A 21567-nucleotide genomic window follows, 5' to 3' on the forward strand; every position below is an offset into this window, starting at 1 on the left:
TTTAAAATTTAAAGTGACAGTAACGGTTTTATTTTAAAACGTTTTTTGTGCTTTGTTGACAAGTTTAAGCCTTTTTAACATGTCTGTACCATCAGATAAGCTATGTTCTATATGTATGGAAACCAAGGTTTCTCCCCATTTAAATTTATGTGATAATTGTGCCATAGTGTCCAAACAAAGTAGGGACAATGATGCCACAGATAATGATATTGCCCAAGATGATTCCTCAAATGAGGGGAGTAATCATGATACTGCATCATCCCCTTCTGTGTCTACTCCAGTTTTGCCCACACAAGTGGCCCCTAGTACATCTAGTGCGCCAATACTTATTACCATGCAACAATTAACGGCCGTAATGGATAATTCTATTGCAAACATTTTATCCAAAATGCCTACTTATCAGAGAAAGCGCGATTGCTCTGTTTTAAACACTGAAGAGCAAGAGGACGCTGATGATAACTGTTCTGACATACCCTCACACCAATCTGAAGGGGCCAGGAGGGAGGTTTTGTCTGAGGGAGAAATTTCAGATTCAGGAAAAATTTCTCAACAAGCTGAACCTGATGTTGTAACATTTAAATTTAAATTAGAACATCTCCGCGCACTGCTTAAGGAGGTATTATCTACTCTGGATGATTGTGACAATTTGGTCATTCCAGAGAAATTATGTAAGATGGACAAGTTCCTAGAGGTTCCGGTGCCCCCCGATGCTTTTCCTATACCCAAGCGGGTGGCGGACATAGTAAATAAGGAGTGGGAAAGGCCCGGCATACCTTTTGTTCCTCCCCCTATATTTAAGAAATGATTTCCTATAGTCGACCCCAGAAAGGACTTATGGCAGACAGTCCCCAAGGTCGAGGGGGCGGTTTCTACTCTAAACAAACGCACTACTATTCCTATAGAAGATAGTTGTGCTTTCAAAGATCCTATGGATAAAAAATTAGAGGGTTTGCTTAAAAAGATGTTTGTTCAGCAAGGTTACCTTCTACAACCAATTTCATGCATTGTTCCTGTCACTACGGCAGCGTGTTTCTGGTTCGAAGAACTAGAAAAGTCGCTCAATAAAGAATCTTCGTATGAGGAGGTTATGGACAGAGTTCAAGCACTTAAATTGGCTAACTCTTTTATTTTAGATGCCGCTTTGCAATTAGCTAGATTAGCGGCGAAAAATTCAGGGTTTGCTATCGTGGCGCGCAGAGCGCTTTTGGCTAAAGTCTTGGTCAGCGGATGTGTCTTCCAAGACAAAATTGCTTAACATCCCTTTCAAGGGTAAAACACTGTTTGGTCCTGATTTGAAAGAGATTATTTCAGACATCACCGGGGGAAAGGGCCACGCCCTCCCTCAGGATAGGTCTTTTAAGGCTAAAAATAAGCCTAATTTTCGTCCCTTTCGCAGAAACGGACCAGCCTCTATTTCTACATCCTCTAAGCAAGAGGGTAATGCTTCACAACCCAAACCAGCCTGGAGACGGATGCAAGGCTGGAACAAGGGTAAGCAGGCCAAGAAGCCTGCCACTGCTACCAAAACAGCATGAAGGGATGGCCCCCGATCCGGGACCGGATCTGGTGGGGGGCAGACTTTCTCTCTTTGCTCAGGCTTGGGCAAGAGATGTTCAGGATCCTTGGGCACTAGAAATAGTTTCTCAAGGTTATCTCCTGGAATTCAAGGAACTACCCCCAAGGGGAAGGTTCCACAGGTCTCAATTATCTTCAAACCAAATAAAAAGACAGGCATTCTTACATTGTGTAGAAGACCTGTTAAAGATGGGAGTAATTCATCCAGTTCCAATAGGAGAACAAGGGATGGGGTTTTACTCCAACCTGTTCATAGTTCCCAAAAAAGAGGGAACATTCAGACCAATTTTAGATCTCAAGATCCTAAACAAATTTCTCAGGGTTCCATCGTTCAAAATGGAAACCATTCGAACGATCCTTCCCACCATCCAGGAAGGTCAATTTATGACCACGGTGGATTTAAAGGATGCGTACCTACATATTCCTATCCACAAGGAACATCATCAGTTCCTAAGGTTCGCTTTTCTGGACAAGCATTACCAGTTTGTGGCACTTCCATTCGGATTAGCCACTGCTCCGAGAATTTTCACAAAGGTACTAGGGTCCCTTCTAGCGGTTCTAAGACCAAGGGGCATTGCAGTAGTACCTTACTTGGACAACATCCTGATTCAAGCGTCTTCTCTGTCAAAAGCAAAGGCTCATACGGACATCGTCCTAGCCTTTCTCAGATCTCACGGATGGAAGGTGAACAAAGAAAAAAGTTCTCTGTCCCCGTCAACAAGAGTTCCCTTCTTGGGAACAATAATAGATTCCTTAGAAATGAGGATTTTTCTGACAGAGGTCAGAAAATCAAAAATTCTAAGCTCTTGTCAAGTACTTCATTCTGTTTTTCGTCCTTCCATAGTGCAGTGCATGGAAGTAATAGGATTGATGGTTGCAGCAATGGACATAGTTCCTTTTGCACGAATTCATCTAAGACCATTACAACTGTGCATGCTCAGACAGTGGAATGGGGATTATACAGACTTGTCTCCGACGATTCAAGTAGATCAAAAGACCAGAGATTCACTCCGTTGGTGGCTGATCCTGGACAACCTGTCACAGGGAATGAGCTTCCGCAGACCAGAGTGGGTCATTGTCACGACCGACGCCAGTCTGGTGGGCTGGGGCGCGGTCTGGGAACCCCTGAAAGCTCAGGGTCTATGGTCTCGGGAAGAATCTCTTCTCCCGATAAACATTCTGGAACTGAGAGCGATATTCAATGCTCTCAAAGCTTGGCCTCATCTAGCAAAGGCCAAATTCATAAGGTTTCAATCAGACAACATGACGACAGTTGCATATATCAACCATCAGGGGGCAACAAGGAGTTCCCTGGCGATGGAGGAAGTGACCAAGATAATTCAATGGGCGGAGGATCACTCCTGCCACTTGTCTGCAATCCACATCCCAGGAGTGGAAAATTGGGAAGCGGATTTTCTGAGTCGTCAGACATTCCATCCGGGGGAGTGGGAACTCCATCTGGAAATCTTTGCCCAAATAACTCAACTCAATTATGGGGCATTCCAGACATGGATCTGATGGCCTCTCGTCAGAACTTCAAGGTTCCTTGCTACGGGTCCAGATCCAGGGATCCCAAGGCGACTCTAGTAGATGCACTAGTAGCACCTTGGACCTTCAACCTAGCTTATGTATTCCCACCGTTTCCTCTCATTCCCAGGCTGGTAGCCAGGATCAATCAGGAGAGGGCTTCGGTGATCTTGATAGCTCCTGCGTGGCCACGCAGGACTTGGTATGCAGACCTGGTGAATATGTCATCGGCTCCACCATGGAAGCTACCTTTGAGACAGGACCTTCTTGTTCAAGGTCCATTCGAACATCCGAATCTGGTTTCCCTCCAACTGACGGCTTGGAGATTGAATGCTTGATTTTATCAAAGCGTGGGTTTTCAGATTCTGTAATAGATACTCTGATTCAGGCTAGAAAGCCTGTAACTAGAAAAATTTACCATAAAATATGGAAAAAATATATCTGTTGGTGTGAATCTAAAGGATTCCCATGGAACAAGATAAAAATTCCTAAGATTCTATCCTTTCTACAAGAAGTTTTGGAGAAAGGATTATCTGCAAGTTCTCTGAAGGGACAGATCTCTGCTTTATCTGTTTTACTTCACAAAAGGCTGGCAGCTGTGCCAGACGTTCAAGCGTTTGTTCAGGCTCTGGTTAGAATCAAGCCTGTTTACAGACCTTTGACTCCTCCCTGGAGTCTAAATCTAGTTCTTTCAGTTCTTCAAGGGGTTCCGTTTGAACCCTTACATTCCGTAGATATTAAGTTATTATCTTGGAAAGTTTTGTTTTTGGTTGCAATTTCTTCTGCTAGAAGAGTTTCAGAGTTATCTGCTCTGCAGTGTTCCCCGCCCTATCTGCAGATAAGGTGGTTTTGCGTACTAAGCCTGGTTTTCTTCCGAAAGTTGTTTCCAACAAAAATATTAACCAGGAGATAGTTGTACCTTCTTTGTGTCCGAATCCAGTTTCAAAGAAGGAACGTTTGTTACACAATTTGGACGTAGTCCGTGCTCTAAAATTCTATTTAGAGGCTACTAAAGATTTCAGACAAACATCTTCTTTGTTTGTTGTTTATTCTGGTAAAAGGAGAGGTCAAAAAGCAACTTCTACCTCTCTTTCTTTTTGGCTTAAAAGCATTATCCGATTGGCTTATGAGACTGCCGGACGGCAGCCTCCTGAAAGAATCACAGCTCACTCCACTAGGGCTGTGGCTTACACATGGGCCTTCAAGAACGAGGCTTCTGTTGACCAGATATGTAAGGCAGCGACTTGGTCTTCACTGCACACTTTTGCCAAATTTTACAAATTTGATACTTTTGCTTCTTCGGAGGCTATTTTTGGGAGAAAGGTTTTGCAAGCCGTGGTGCCTTCCATTTAGGTGACCTGATTTGCTCCCTCCCTTCATCCGTGTCCTAAAGCTTTGGTATTGGTTCCCACAAGTAAGGATGACGCCGTGGACCGGACACACCTATGTTGGAGAAAACAGAATTTATGCTTACCTGATAAATTACTTTCTCCAACGGTGTGTCCGGTCCACGGCCCGCCCTGGTTTTTCTAATCAGGTCTGATGAATTATTTTCTCTAACTACAGTCACCACGGTATCATATGGTTTCTCCTATGCATATTTCCTCCTGTACGTCGGTCGAATGACTGGGGTAGGCGGAGCCTAGGAGGGATCATGTGACCAGCTTTGCTGGGCTCTTTGCCATTTCCTGTTGGGGAAGAGAATATCCCACAAGTAAGGATGACGCCGTGGACCGGACACACCGTTGGAGAAAGTAATTTATCAGGTAAGCATAAATTCTGTTTTTTTAGCGATATCATTTCAATCCATTCATTGGATTCTTAATGTTAGTACTCAATATATGCTTGTTACTTTAAGACATTTTTAGTCTTTGCACATTGTAGATTTCTAGTGAAATCACACACATTTATTAATTATTCACGGATACCTTTAGCTTCCTTTAGCGCCCTTACCCCCTCTCTTCAACTAGTTTTAAATTTTGAAAAGAACAAAGGATCTTTTCTATCTGTAAGGTGTTTGGTATCCAATATATCCAGCGCTCTACTATACCTACATATACATTCACTGGTCCTGTGGTAGGCCTGGTTTCTTATTGGGCATTATTATAAGGTTGCCTTATATATATATATTTTTTTTTTTATCCGATTAGGATGTCTCTTATTTTTTTGATTCCTTCGGGAATCTTAAACTGGGATCGATACTCTGTTACTTCTACGGAAGTGTTTTTGGGGACATGTTAGTCCTATGTTTGTCTGTTTTCCCTTCTTCCCCTCTGAAGGAGGATTAATGTAGCTTGACAGTTAGGACCCGGGTTGCAGACTGGTCCTGTTGGGTTCGGTTCTGTCTTGTGGCTGTTCAGACACGCAGGGCTGTTCTGATTGACTGGTCCGGTCGAGGCATTGAGTGCTCATGTTATTCTTTTTGTTTTACATTCATCTACATTCTAGAGGACCTGTGGGTCCACGAGGCAGGAAGCATTGTCTCAGTCCTTACAGCCTTCACTTCAATGACTGGGTCAGCGGAGTTTCCACTGCGTCAATTTCTCTTGCGTCTGGTACTATCAGACTCTAGAGTTACCTCCTCCACGTGGTGGAGAGTTGGAGGGCTTAGCACCTTCTTACCGCTGGGTGAGCGGTTTGGCCTTTTTCTTTTGAGGCTCTGGGATCGTCCTTTCGGTCCTTTGCAGCTAGTAGGGTAGTTAAACTGCCTTGCAGAGGATGGTTTGCAAAAGGTAACCTGCTGCAGCTATTGCACATAGACTGTGTACTGTCTAGCTGTTTTTCTGAGACCTTTTTGGTCTTCCTCTGTGGTCTTCCTCTGTGGTCTCCTTTTAGGGGCCTAGGAAATGTTTGTTCCCTGTTAGGCATACAGGGCGTTGTCTCCTGGGCTTGCTAGGGGTTCCTCCCGAAGCTAGGGATGGTTCACGCCCCTTTCTCCCTGTGATCATCCGCTTGTATGGAGGGGATGTGGAGACCAGCCTTTGCTCGAGTGGTTTTGACCTTGAGGTATCCCCTTGCCTTATTCTCCTGAGGCTGTTGGAGAGTCTAGGGCCACTAGTGTCGTTGTATGTCTTTTACAGTCTTAGCTCCTTTGGAGAGTGTGACTTCGGCAAGGGGTGGTCCCTTCCTTAGGTTGGGACTTGCAAGTTTTTCTCGTTGTCCGGATGGATATTGCATTATTATCCCCTGTGGTCTGGGTTGTTATATCAGACGGGGTGTTCAGTTTTCGGGTATTGTTCGTTTAAACAATTGGGGCTCGGACCTGTTTTCTCCCTGGGGTTTCCGGTTACTGAGTTTTACTCAGCATTTTCCCTTGGGGAGTTTGTTGTGGGTTGTTACTAGACTTTTAGGCTCCAGGGCTGGTTCGGGGTTCCCCAGTTCCTGGGAACTTGGACTATGTCCTTTTACTCAGATTCTTGACCTGGTCTTGGTTGGCCAGGTTTTCTGAGTGCCTTTGCCCATTGGGCTTGTTTTGCACCTTAGGTGGTTTCCCTTGGTCAGCTTGCTGTAGTATCCATTGAATTCACGTCTCTGCAGGTGAATGGACTTCCAGTGTCACTGTTGCTACTACTGCACATTGGTTGCGCGTTAGCAAGCTAGTTTTTAGGGGAATCCCTTACTCTAGGGCTTCTGCATTAGGGATTGATCTCTCCTTTAGCCTGTGGCTTGTGGAGGGTGCTACCCTTTAGCCTTTTCCCCTCCTTGGGTGCGAGCTTATTCTCCTTTTTATGGAGATGTGGTCTTTTTCTTAAGGCTTCTCCTGGTTAAGGAGATGGGAATGGTGAGCTTCCTCAGCAGAGAGAGGTATTCTCTCTGGGTTGTTCGTTCCGTCTGAAGTCTTGCTGGCTCCGTGTTGAGACTATGTTGAACTTTTTTTGCTAGATCCTTTGGGCCTACGGTCTTGTAGTCTGTTCTAAGGAGACAGGTTGAACCTGTGTTCTGTTGGATTGGCTGTGGCCATTCTCCCGCTCGTCTTTGAGCTGGTTTTGGGGTACTTCTGTTCCCCTTTTTCAGACCTGTCGTTGCTGGGGCTGGCCTGGCTGTAAGTGGGTTCTGAGAGATGTTGTCATCTTCAGGATCTAGGTGGGCATAGTAGCTAGCTCCTTTGGCTTACAAGCGGAGAGGGTCTAGGATTACTCCACCTCAGGTTCTGGGTATCACCTCCCTTTATTGGGGGGCCTCGTGGAGGTTATGTGTTTCCTTTTTGGTAGACCTGTGGGTAGGTCTGGCGGCTTGGATTGTCTAGGGTGTGCCCTCTGTCTGGGAGTTTTCCTTGCAATAATAAAGAACAAGAGGGGCGCCTCATGTGTGCATCTATATATCTATATATGTGAAATCAAAGAAAAAGAGCCAAATGGATACTCACAATTGGCCCAAGTACACTTATGTACTAGTAAGAGCTGGCTGGTATCTTCAGGCGTACCAGTTAAACCTCTCCAGGTGCAGAGTAGATAGTGCAGGGGGATCTTTGTCACAATATGTGCTGATGGATAGTCAGAAGCAGTGTATAAAACTGCTATAGAAGGTAATGAACCAAAGCTTGCATAAAACAAGTTCAGTTTATTAAAACAAATATTGATAAGTTTAAAAAAATAGCAAGCAAAATTTAAAATCATGCAACGCGTTTCTCAACCTAGCATGGGTTGTTTCATCAGGCATTCCTTCTAATCTGTTCCTTTGCTGGCCGCTTTTACTTCTCAGCAAGTATTCTCTGTGTCATCCTGATGATAGCGGCGTGTTCTCGAGTTTTTCGTCTGGGTCTGTTACATGTTGTTTTGTAAGCGGAATACTTCAGTATTCCAAGTTCGGATGATGTGAGGACTCCGTCTTCTGTTGTCTTTTGATGCTCTTGCACAACGTTTGAGAGAGAGGTTCTCTGTTCCTGTACATGGTCCTATACATCCGTTTTTTCCTGGTCTAGGCATAGCCTTCCTGTGTCTGTGTGCACCCATTTTGGGCCCTTGTGAGCTAGGCCCGCTCTGGGGGGTTTTCCGTTTATGGATTTGGTGACCTTTCGGTTTTTCCTTTGGTTCTCTTGGCCCTATCCCTTTGGGAGTTCAGGCTGGTGTTCTCTTCTTTAGTGAGGGGTGAGTGGTGAGAAACCGACTGTTGGGAGACGGTGTCTCCTGGAGGCCTGTTGGCTCAGTTGAGTCTGATTTTGCGGTCTCTAGCTAGGCTTTGGACTATCTGTGGGTCAGTGTCCTTGGGGCTTTTCCTTTCAAAGTTTTCTCGGCTTCGGACGAAGCAGGGTTTATTGTTAGAAGTGTTTTCAGGCTTGGTGCCTTCAGAATGGGCCGCCTATTGTACCCTCCCGTCTTGGCATTCAGTGTCCTCTATAGCTTGGGTATTGTTTTCCCAAAAGTAATGAATACAGCTGTGGACTCTTTCCATTTAAGAAGAAAAACATAAATTATGCTTACCTGATAATTTCCTTCTGATGAAGATAGTCCACAGCTCCCCACCTGTAATTTTATGTGGGGCGTCCTTATAGTCTTCTGGCACCTTTTCACCCTGATATTTTTTCTACTGTTCCTTGTTCCTTGGCAGAATGACTGGGGGATGAGGGGAGTGGGAGGAGTATTTAAGCCTTTGGCTGGGGTGTCTTTGCCGCCTCCTGGTGGCCAGGTTCTTATTTCCCAAAATTAATGAATGCAGCGGTGGACTCTTTCCATTAGAAGAAAAGGAAATCAGGTAAGCATAATTAGTTTTTTCTTTCATGTAATTAGCAAGAGTCCATGAGCTAGTGATGTATGGGATATACATTCCTACCAGGAGGGGCAAAGTTTCCCAAACCTCAAAATGCCTATAAATACACCCCTCACCACACCCACAAATCAGTTTTTACAAACTTTGCCTCCTATGGAGGTGGTGAAGTAAGTTTGTGCTAGATTCTACGTTGATATGCGCTCCGCAGCAGGTTGGAGCCCGGTTTTCCTCTCAGCATGCAGTGAATGTCAGAGGGATGTGAGGAGAGTATTGCCTATTTGAATTCAATGATCTCCTTCTACGGGGTCTATTTCATAGGTTCTCTGTTATCGGTCGTAGAGATTCATCTCTTACCTCCCTTTTCAGATCGACGATATACTCTTATATATACCATTACCTCTACTGATTCTCGTTTCAGTACTGGTTTGGCTTTCTACTACTTGTAGATGAGTGTCCTGGGGTAAGTAAGTCTTATTTTCTGTGACACTCTAAGCTATGGTTGGGCACTTTTATATAAAGTTCTAAATATATGTGTTCAAACATTTATTTGCCTTGACTCAGGATGTTCAACATTCCTTATTTCAGACAGTCAGTTTCATATTTGGGATAATGCATATGAATTAATCAATTTTTTTCTTACCTTAAAATTTGACTTTTTCCCTGTGGGCTATTAGGCTCGCGGGGGCTGAAAATGCTTCATTTTATTGCGTCATTCTTGGCGCTGACTTTTTTGTCGCAAATTTTTTTTTCTGTTTCCGGCGTCATACGTGTCGCCGGAAGTTGCGTCATTTTTTTGACGTTTTTTTGCGCCAAAAGTGTCGGCATTCCGGATGTGGCGTCATTTTTGGCGCCAAAAGCATTTAGGCGCCAAATAATGTGGGCGTCTTTTTTGGCGCTAAAAAATATGGGCGTCACTATTGTCTCCACATTATTTAAGTCTCATTATTTATTGCTTCTGGTTGCTAGAAGCTTGTTCACTGGCATTTTTTCCCATTCCTGAAACTGTCATTTAAGGAATTTGATCAATTTTGTTTTATATGTTGTTTTTTCTATTACATATTGCAAGATGTCTCCGTTTGTCCCTGAGTCAGAAGCCACTTCTGGAAAAATGCTTAACTGAGTTTCAGTTCTACCAAAGCTAAGTTCATTTATTTTAAATGTTATAAATGTTTATCTTTAGCTATGGTTTGTAATAAGTTATTATGTTATACTTTTACATGCAGATTCCATTAGTATTTATGCTTTATACATTTCCATTCTTAAGTACAAGAAATGTTTAGAAGATTTATAAGAAATATTTTTTCTGATTAAGGCTATGTCTGACTTCGTGCCTTCTAATACGATTTTTAGGTCTTTTTCACTTCTTTTTTAATTATTGAAGTTTCAAATGACCAACAACATACTGATTTATCCTTCTCTGATGATGTTTTTTTCTTTTAGAAATTCTCTTCATCAGATATTGACACTAACAAATCTACTTTTTTATATAATTTTTTTATTATTAAAGTACATTTGTTCTTTGTTGAAGAGGTGTTGATTATTTTGGATATTAAGGTAACTAGTTCTTTAAGACTAGCTGACACTATTTCTGCCTTTTTATTCTTCTGTGATTTCAGAGGTTTTCTTTCCAATTCCCCATACTAGGGAATGGAATAGGCTGAGAATTTTCTTTTATTTTTAAACTATATTCTTTGTCAGCAGTTAAATTCAATTTGGAGGGTTCTCCAATTTATTGGAGCTATCTCTACTCCTACTAATTATGCTATTGTTTTTTTTATAGCAAAATAGTATTTATTTTCCTTTATATAGTTGTATCTTATTTTTGGAAAATTATTTAGTTTCAGGTACTTTTCTTGGTCCTGTGATATTGCAATTGCTTCATTTTTTCTGTTTACTTTAAGATCAAGTATCAGATCATGATTTATTTTAGCATTGTTAAGGGACAACATTTACTAGACTAGGTGCCGTTGCATTTGTCTTGTTGTTTTGCATTTTGCAAGTCCTCTGTTTTGACTGGTCCTTTAAACTGGACTATCATGCTAATGATTTCATTTGTGTCTTCATTTTATTGAATATATTCGCAAATGAGGGTTAATCTATGTCTTTAGCTATTTTAGCTAGAAGAATTCTGTGATTTAAAAAAAAAAAAAAAGAAAATCCATATTTCTTTTGTTCTAAGATAATCAATTATAATTGGATTCAATTCTTAACTGTTACTATGGGCTTCAAGATTGAGTTCTAAGACTAAAACGTTAAGCTTATACTAGTTTGGTTGTTCTTATTAAGGAACGAATCCTGAGTTCTTTCCCAAGTAACATGTTTTTAATTGGGGTTCGAAATTAGCTCCCTAATGTTGCGATGCACGTGCCGTATTCCAGCTTGGCTGGTAAGGGGCAGGTTAAGACTTCTTTGAAATTTATTTGGTTCTATTTTGTCCAAATTTCTTTGATTTTATTCCAGTAAGGCTAACACTTTCTTTCAGTGTTTTTCTGTCCTATATATTTTGGATACTGTTGAAGCATGGCTGGGTACCCATGGGGTTCAAGCGCTGCTCAGACCTGGAATCTTCTGGGGTTTTTATTCCAGTTCCTTTTCTAGGAACTGGGTTTTGGAGTTTTATTCAAACTATTCTGCCTTTTTGTGGTCATTGATAGCATTATTTGTTTTCTTTAGATACAATAAATGCATATTCTTCATTTTTCTGTTTTCATTCAGATTATTTCCTGAGGATGCGGATTCTCATATGTTTCATTTGCTCTTTCAGGACATAGTTAGAGGATCTTTTTTCAAAAGCTCTTGATTCCTCACGCAAGGGTCACCTTTTTTTTAGGTTTCCATATGGTTTATGTCACTATCTTTGTCTCTATCAGACAAGGGACAATTTGTATTGGGTTCCGTCTGTCGGTACCTTTAGTCTCTATTATTTCCTTCAGTTGCTATATATGCATAGAAGTTTTAATTCCCTTTGCTCATTTTCAATGGAAAGATCCTTTCCAGCTTTTTATGAGTGTTGTTTCTTCAAGAACATGGTTGGAGGATCAATTAACCAATCAGTTTGTTGATTCCTCAGACAAGAGTAACCTTTTTTAGATTTCCGGATAGATTCAGTGTCCATGACCCTGTCTCTGTTGGACAGGAGACGTCTGAAATTGGTTTCAGCTTATCGAAACCTTCAGTCTCAATCATTCCCTTCGGTAGCCTTATGCATGGAAATTCTAGGTTCTTATGACTGCTGCATTGGACGTGTTCCCCTTTGCTCATTTTCACATGCGACCTCTTCAGCTCTGTATGCTGAACCAGTGGTGCCGGGATTATACAAAGATATCTCATTTAATATCTTTAAAACTGATTGTTCGACACCCTCTGACGTGGTACAGACCACCATCGTTTAGTTCAGGGGGCTTATTTTTTTCTTTCAACCTGGACTGTGATCTCAACAGATGCAAGTCTGACAGGTTGGGGAGCTGTATGGGGGTTTCTGACAGCACAAGGGGTTTGGGAAATCTCAGGAGGTGAGATTACCAATCAATATTTTGGAACTCCGTGCAATTTTCAGAAGCTCTTCAGTCATGGCCTCTTCTAAGAGAGAATCGTTCATTTGTTTTCAGACAGACAATGTCACAACTGTGGCATATATCAATCATCAAGGAGGGACTCACAGTCCTCTGGCTATGAAAGAAGTATCTCGAATACTGGTATGGGCGGAATCCAGCTCCTGTCTAATCTCTGCGGTTCATATCCCAGGTATTGACAATTGGAAAGCGGATTATCTCAGTCGCCAAACGTTACATCCGGGCGAGTGGTCTCTTCACCCTGAGGTGTTTCTTCAGATTGTTCAAATGTGGGGACTTCCAGAAATAGATCTGATGGCTTCTCATCTAAACAAGAAACTTCCCAGGTATCTGTCCAGATCCAGGGATTCTCAGGCAGAAGCAGTGGATGCATTGTCACTTCATTGGAAGTATGATCCTGCTTATATCTTTCCGCCTCTAGTTCTTCTTCCAAGAGTAATCTCCAAGATTCTGAAGGAATGCTCGTTTTTTCTGCTGGTGGCTCCAGCATGGTCTCACAGGTTTTGGTATACGGATCTTGTCCGCATGGCTTCTTGCCAACCGTGGACTCTTCCGTTAAGACCAGACCTTCTGTCACAAGGTCCTTTTTTACCATCGGGATCTCAAATCCTTAAATTTAAAGGTATGGAGATTGAACGCTTGATTCTTAGTCAAAGAGGTTTCTCTGACTCTGTGATTAATGCTATGTTACAGGCTCATAGATCTGTATCTAGGAAGATATATTATTGAGTCTGGAAGACTTACATTTCTTGGTGTCTTTCTCATCATTTTTCCTGGCATTCTTTTAGAATTCTGAGAATTTTTCAGTTTCTTCAGGATGGTTTGGATAAAGGTTTGTCTGCAAGTTCCTTGAAAGGACAAATCTCTGCTCTTTCTGTTCTTTTTCACAGAAGGATTGCTATTCTTCCTGATATTCATTGTTTTGTACAAGCTTTGGTTCGTATGAAACCTGTTATTAAGTCAATTTCTCCTCCTTGGAGTTTGAATTTGGTTCTGGGGGCTCTTCAAGCTCTTCCGTTTGAACCTATGCATTCGCTAGACATTAAATTACTTTCTTGGAAAGTTTTGTTTTCTTTTGGCCATCTCTTCTGCTAGAAGAGTTTCTGAATTATCTGCTCTTTCTTGTGAATCTCCTTTTCTGATTTCCATCAGGATAAGGCGGTGTTGCAAACTTCTTTTAAATTTTTACCTAAGGTTGTGAATTCTAACAACATTAGTAGAGAAATTGTGGTTCCTTCATTATGTCCTAATCCTAAGAATTCTAAGGAGAGATCATTGCATTCTTTGGATGTAGTTAGAGCTTTGAAATATTATGTTGAAGCTACTAAGAATTTCCGAAAGACTTCTAGTCTATTTGTTATCTTTTCCGGTTCTAGGAAAGGTCAGAAGGCCTCTGCCATTTCTTTGGCATCTTGGTTGAAATCTTTAATTCATCATGCTTATGTCGAGTCGGGTAAATCTCCGCCTCAAAGGATTACAGCTCATTCTACTAGGTCAGTTTCTACTTCCTGGGCGTTTAGGAATGAAGCTTCGATTGATCAGATTTGCAAAGCAGCAACTTGGTCTTCTTTGCATACTTTTACTAAATTCTACCATTTTGATGTGTATTCTTCTTCTGAAGCAGTTTTTAGTAGAAAAATACTTCAGGCAGCTGTTTCAGTTTGATTCTTCTGCTTATAATTTCAGTTTTCTTCATTATAAGATTTAAACTTTATTTTGGGTGTGGATTATTTTTCAGCCGAATTGGCTGTCTTTATTTTATCCCTCCCTCTCTAGTGACTCTTGCGTGGAAGATCCACATCTTGGGTAGTCATTATCCCATACGTCACTAGCTCATGGACTCTTGCTAATTACATGAAAGAAAACATAATTTATGTAAGAACTTACCTGATAAATTCATTTCTTTCATATTAGCAAGAGTCTATGAGGCCCACCCTTTTTTGTGGTGGTTATGATTTTTTTTGTATAAAGCACAATTATTCCAATTCCTTGTTTTTTATGCTTTCACACTTTTTTCTTATCACCCCACTTCTTGGCTATTCGTTAAACTGATTTGTGGGTGTGGTGAGGGGTTTATTTATAGGGATTTTGAGGTTTGGGAAACTTTGCCCCTCCTGGTAGGAATGTATATCCCATACGTCACTAGCTCATGGACTCTTGCTAATATGAAAGAAATGAATTTATCAGGTAAGTTCTTACATAAATTATGTTTTTCTGTGAATGACTGAAATTCAACAAATCTACAAGTTTTTTGGACTGTTTTTTTTTGCATGTAAAATATTTCCTACTGTTGGTTCTAGTTTTAAAAGAAAAAAAAACTATTAAACATCTTTTTTTTTTTTTTTTTTTTGTACATAGGAAACACTATTTAAACATGATAAAAAAAATTGTTGCTTGCACATACCCTGCAAACTGTGGGGGGTTTTTCTTTCTTTTTTTCCTCTGCACAGGAACATCATCTTTATTAAAACCTGTAATAGATATGAATTCCCTCTTTAAGATGCAACAATAGAAAAAATACTTTATTTTAACTAATTTTGTATTTTATGTTCTTTGATACTTTTCCAGCTATGCTTTTATGCAGCGCATGTTATTAAATTAAATACGGTTTAGAAAAGTACCAGGTTTGGCTGCAGGCTATTTCTTTTTGCTTTCTCCCTTGGTGGCTTTTTCTTGTCTGTAAGCACAGTGTCTGTTTTTTTTTGTAGATACCGCTGATGGTGTTTCTCAAGAACTTGTTTCAGCCGGTCTAGTAGATGGCAGAGACGTAGTTATAGGTAAGTCACTTATTGTGATGCTTAGTCACCATGAAACGTTGGGTTAAGAAGTGAGCATACAATTATAATTATATTCAGTGCCTATTCTGTGTTTCTTAAAGGGACAGTCTACTCCAGAATTGTTATTGTTTAAAAAGATAATCCTTTTCTTACCCATTCCCCAGTATTGCGTAACCAACACAGTTATATTAATACACTTTTTACCTCTGTGATTACCTTGTATCTAAGCCTCTGCAGATTACTTCCTTATTTCAGTTCTTTTGACAGACTTGCATTTTAGCCAATCAGTGCCCTCTCATAAGTAACATTCATGGGTGTGAGCACATTGTTATCTATATGACACACGTGAACTAACACCCTTTTGCTTTGAGAAAATGTCAAATGCAGTCCGGTAAGAGGCGGATTCAAGGGCTTAGAAATTAGCATATGAGCCTACCCAGGTTTAGCTTTCAACTAAGAATACCAAGAGAACAAAGAAAATTTGATGATAAAAGTAAATTGAAAAGTTGTTTAAAATTCCATGCCCTATCTGAATCAGGAAAATTTAATTTTGACTAGACTGTATTTCATTTACATTGAGGAGCTCTGTTTTGCAACATACTTATGTACAAATGCATTTATTAAAAGTTATTGCTCTGATAAAGTTTATTAGTAATGCACATTGATGCTGATAGGACTTATTCCGTGCATGTGCAGACAATAAGTAAGGTATATAGTATGGCTCTACCAGCAGCAAGTTGCATGTACATTAAGTTATAGTTGTAACAGTGGCAAACACAAGTACATTGCATTTAATAGTATGTGACAGGAACTGCTGTGCATATCAGATATGGCTATACATATTTAGACATTTGGTGATGCAGTTTCTTTTCCTGCATTTGCTTATGATCAAATAAAATGATAAGTCATCTTTACCTTCATTTGATTTTTTCATTGCAATAAAAGCTGACTTGTAAACATACGTTTGTATTGGGCAGTGCTGTGCTTACTGCTATGGAAACTCTGGTGTACAGTGAAGTCTGCATTTGTCCTTGTTTGGAGGGAAGATGTAAAGGTTAATATAGGAAACCTAAATATCTGCCCTATATGCACACATAGCACACTACTGATGGGCTTCCAGAGGTCATATGGGTACCTGAGAACTTGGTCAACTTTTATATAACTTTATCGTTGAGATTTCTTTTTATTGGCTTCCATGCCTACACAAGACCAGTACAAAAAAAACTCATTACAAAGGTCAACTTTCTGTGTTTTTTATTTAATTTGGTAAAAGTTTTTACAACTTCATATGGGGATGAGATTTTATTCAAATCTCTTCATTGTACCAAAGAAGGAAGATACTTTCAGACCAATTTTGAATCTGAGAAACAAATTTGTAAGAGTACCTACTTTCAAAATGTAAACTATCAGGACTATTCTGCCTTTTATTTAACAAGGTCACTTTATGTCCACAATAGATTTACAGCATGCTTACCGTCACATCCCAATTCACCCAGAACATTACCAGTTTCTGAGGTTTTCTTTTCTGGAAAAGCATTATCCGTTGTGTTGCTCTTCCGTTTAGTCTGGCTTCAGATCCAAGAATATTTACCAAGGTTCTAAATGCCATTTTGTTTGTAATCAGAACTCTGGGTATTGCAGCATTTCTTTACCTGGACGATATCTTGGTACTGGCTCAATCTTCTCATTTAGCAGAATTTCGCACAAAACAACTATTGTTTCTTTAAAGACATGTTTGGGGGATCAATTTACCAAAGAGTTCCTTGATTCCTCAGACAAAAGTCGCCTTTTTAGGTTTCCAGGTAGATTCTGCATCCATGACTCTTTCCCTAACAGAAAAGAGACGCATACAATTGATTTCAGCTTGCCTGAGACTTCAATCTCTCTCATTCCCTTCAGTGGCGCTGTGTATGGAAGTACTAGGCTTTATGATTGCAGCTTTGGACACAATTCCATTTACTCAGTTTTATATGAGACCTCTTCAGCTTTATATGCTGTGCCAATGGTGCAAGGATTATACTCGGATATCCCTTCTGAAGTCCTGCTATATTGCATAACTGTAAACTTTTTATAGAAAATTAACACTTTGCTGCAATAGTTTTTAATAACTAAACTCCACCCACCATTTACCAAACTGGACTTTTTACCTAAGTAGACTAGGCTTGCCACTGCCATTTTGTTAGTATTAGAACGTATATTGCAAAGTTTGTTTTAGTTAAACTTTTTATATTAAAATCTCAATGTGTTTGCTGTCCCTTTAAGGGAAAGGGCTTTTAACTTCTCATGGAACTATCGCGTCTATGATAGTTTTATACATATAAAATCCACTTGTAATATTCTGGTTGTTACTATACAATCCTATGATTAAAATCTGCACAGTGATCCAAAACAGTTGTTTGCTCATTGTCTGTGCTTTTATTACGTTGGTGTAACTTTCATAGTTAAATATGAACAAATCTGACACCAATTTGTACTCTCAGTTGCAGCCAATTTGCAGAAGATTGTGGAAGAACCTCAGACTAATAGAGCAGTCACCTTCAAATTGGTAAGTGCCGCATATAACAATGTTCTTATATCTGGTGGCTTGGTATAAGAACCTATAAAGTTAATTGTATGACCATTAGTTTACATATGAGTTTAAGGGTTATTTAACATGCAATTTCCTTCTAATGCCATTTGCCAATCCAATAATTTTGGGGCACAAGTATACCGCTTTACTACTGCTTGTGTTTGTATGCTGTATTTTAGTGTATTATATATGGGCACCATATGCGAAGATGTTTAGTTACCCCTGAATTGTTATGCAATTAAAGCTCCTCTCAGTGCCATATTTAGGTCTTATGCACGGAATGAAGATGATTTTTCCTGTGTGTTCATTGAGATCAGTCAGGGTCGTCTCAAGACATTGTGCTGCCTCAGCCGAAAATTAAGTTATGCCCCATAACTCTCTGCACACAAGAGTCTATATCCGACCAGGGTCGGTTGTCTCAAGGATTCAGCAGGTTAAAAAATTCACAGGGGAAAATGTGGATAGGCATCATATAAAATAAATTTCTCTTTAAAAATAATTATGTAGAATATGCTCCCCCTATGTGCTGCCCTCTCAAGTGCTGAGTCCTGTGGTCCCACCTGGCTCAATAATAGAGCCGGCTCTGGAAATAGGCCTTTACAAAACAAAACATGTTTGCTAATATCCCTAGAGCTTGTGTACGTCTCTAATACCATAATACTAAATGTAGAGATTCAGTATCTTTCACTTTCTATAATCTGTTAACTATTGAGTTAAAGGGACAGTGTACCCTAATTTTTTTCTCCCCTTTAATTTTTTTCCCCAGTGATCCATTTTACCTGCTGGAGTGTATTAAATTGATTATAAACTGATCCTTTACATTTCTACATCTGAATCAGCTGATTTTGCCTGTGGTATCCCTACCTATAGTGAAAGTTTTTATACTTTAAGTATTGCCTATAAAAAAGCTGTGTAAACATAGCCAGCAGAAGAAATTACACTCCCAGTGGGGGTTAGGAGAGATAAGTAATAGTGTTAGTTGCTCTCTCTGTCTTGTGCTTTGGTATAAAGACACAGATAATGTAAAGAAGCATGTGTGTACAGTAAGTCATAAAATAAAGAAATCTGATTTCCCTGCAAGCTCAAAACATTTTAATGGGTTGTGATTTTAAAAAAACAAACCCAGCTATTTCATATATAAAAATAAATAAATACAAAAACCAATTTATCATACATTTTCTACTCTGCAGCTGGTATAGTAAAGTATTTGGAGAGAGAGTGAATCCTGAATTGCTTGTCAAGATAAACTGTAAAGGCACTTTTGTATCTAATTTTATTAACTAAATATGATTGTTATATGATATGACCAGTTTGGTTTATATTTGTTCAGATGTTTTTACTGAACTTCAATCCTTGAATATTTGAGACAATAACACTAATTGTGTTTCTATAATCCTGTCTTGTACTCTTCAAATTATCAAAAAAGATATAAATAAAAATCATTGTAAACATGTTTTAGAGAGAAACAATTTTACAGTATACGGTCCCTTTAAGTAACTTATTTTATACTGTCAAGAACAGTGCTGGCTGAACCATGGGACCAAGTGGGTCCAAAGAACCGGGGCAGCACTTCAGTGAATGAGTCGGTCACTGTCAGACCCAGACCACTTCTGTCTTCTGACTTTGTGGGGGAAGTCACAGGCTCCCAGAAGCATAACCTCATCATGCACAAAGACACAGAACCAGTCAGGGGCGACATTGACAAGTGCCTCTCTTCCCTAACTACCTTCCCACTTTTTGTACAATTGTGCATAAGCACTGGTTGCATGCAGGTAGGCAGGCTTAGTAAGGTCAGTGACAAGGCTAGTCGGTTAATATGCTAACCAGTAATGCTACTACTAAGGGGGCGTCATTACATTCTCGGACCCAGGCAGCACAATATCTTTAGCCAGCCCTGACACCAAGGTTCATAAACCATTAACTCTACTTATTTATTTTTCCCCAGGCCTCTGGAGTGGAACCTTCTGACATTCCAGACGATGGAAAGCTTGTAGGATTTGCACAGCTCAGCATCAGCTAAGCCCGGGTTTGCGGCTACTCCTTAAAACAACAACACATGTGCACCTGTCTAACACTTCTCTTGGCCTACAGAAACCACTACTGCCAAAGAATCAAACGCTAGCTTCCTTTGGAGCTGTAACAACACATTATTATTTTACTTTTGTCTAACAAAGGCCTCTAACTTAGTGTAACCAAAAAACACGAGTTAAGAGCTTTGTAGCCAATAGCAAACAAAAGTATTTCTGCACATGAGAAATTTGGATTTCTTTTTATTTTCTTGTAAAACCATGCTGGTTAACCCTTTGGGTGACACAGGGCACTTCAGTGCAATGTGAATGGTCCCTTTTGTTGCTGAAGCAGGTAAAATTGTCAGTATTCTCACACCTGTTTGTTTATTTTGCCTTATTTGATAATACTACTGAGTATGAACCAACGGGTTTCTACCACTCAAAAAAAAAAAAAATAGGCAAACCGAATCGAGTTTTTGGGATCCGATTTTTATTGGCTTTAATTTAAAACAGAACAGAGTCTAAATAAAAAATCAAAAAAAAAAAAAAAGCTAATTATGAGTCTGTCGTTCTGCCTGAATTTTTAAAAGAAATAAATATACAAAAATTTCATACACTGGAGTATTGCTGACGTTTTCAATGTGTCACAATGTAAATCAAATAATTAATCAGAAATTGCTCAGAAATAGTTACCTTTTTGGCATGTGGTAGCGGTCTTGTTTTAAGTGATCATTTTCCATGCCATGTATAATTTTTTTGAGGATATACGGAACTTTGTAGTGTGTGTGTGTATATGTGTGTGTGTGTGTGTGTATATATATATATATATATATATATATATATATATATATATATGTGTGTGTGTGTGTGTGTATATATATATATATTTTCTCCAACATAGGTGTGTCCGGTCCACGGCGTCATCCTTACTTGTGGGATATTCTCTTCCCCAACAGGAAATGGCAAAGAGCCCAGCAAAGCTGGTCACATGATCCCTCCTAGGCTCCGCCTACCCCAGTCATTCTCTTTGCCGTTGTACAGGCAACATCTCCACGGAGATGGCTTAGAGTTTTTTAGTGTTTAACTGTAGTTTTTATTATTCAATCAAGAGTTTGTTATTTTAAAATAGTGCTGGTATGTACTATTTACTCAGAAACAGAAAAGAGATGAAGATTTCTGTTTGTATGAGGAAAATGATTTTAGCACCGTAACTAAAATCCATGGCTGTTCCACACAGGACTGTTGAGAGCAATTAACTTCAGTTGGGGGAACAGTGTGCAGTCTCTTACTGCTTGAGGTATGACACATTCTAACAAGACGATGTAATGCTGGAAGCTGTCATTTTCCCTATGGGATCCGGTAAGCCATGTTTATCAAGATAGTAAATAAGGGCTTCACAAGGGCTTATTAAGACTGTAGACTTTTTCTGGGCTAAATCGATTCATTATTAACACATATTTAGCCTTGAGGAATCATTTATTCTGGGTATTTTGATATGATTATATCGGCAGGCACTGTTTTAGACACCTTATTCTTTAGGGGCTTTCCCTAATCATAGTCAGAGCCTCATTTTCGCGCCGGTATGGCGCACTTGTTTTTGAGGACAGCATGGCATGCAGCTGCATGTGTGTGGAGCTCTGATACATAGAAAAGTCTTTCTGAAGGCATCATTTGGTATCGTATTCCCCTTTGGGCTTGGTTGGGTCTCAGCAAAGCAGATTCCAGGGACTGTAAAGGGGTTAAATATAAAAACGGCTCCGGTTCCGTTATTTTAAGGGTTAAAGCTTCCAAATTTGGTGTGCAATACTTTTAAGGCTTTAAGACACTGTGGT

At 39.9% G+C, this 21567-nt stretch overlaps 1 protein-coding gene across 1 annotated transcript in view; it reads left to right on the forward strand.

Moving 5' to 3' along the window:
• Nucleotides 1-20356, forward strand: part of OXSR1 (oxidative stress responsive kinase 1) — a 271596-nt gene extending 251240 nt beyond the window's left edge. The window contains exons 16-18 of the mRNA XM_053713780.1: nucleotides 15089-15157; nucleotides 17638-17702; nucleotides 19672-20356. Of these exons, the coding sequence (XP_053569755.1) occupies nucleotides 15089-15157; nucleotides 17638-17702; nucleotides 19672-19746 (209 nt within the window). The 3' untranslated portion in view covers nucleotides 19747-20356. The remainder of the gene's footprint in view (nucleotides 1-15088; nucleotides 15158-17637; nucleotides 17703-19671) is intronic.
• Nucleotides 20357-21567: the final 1211 nt, after the last annotated feature.

The sequence above is a fragment of the Bombina bombina genome, chromosome 5 (genome assembly GCF_027579735.1).
Source record: "Bombina bombina isolate aBomBom1 chromosome 5, aBomBom1.pri, whole genome shotgun sequence".
Taxonomy (NCBI): Eukaryota; Metazoa; Chordata; class Amphibia; order Anura; family Bombinatoridae; genus Bombina; species Bombina bombina.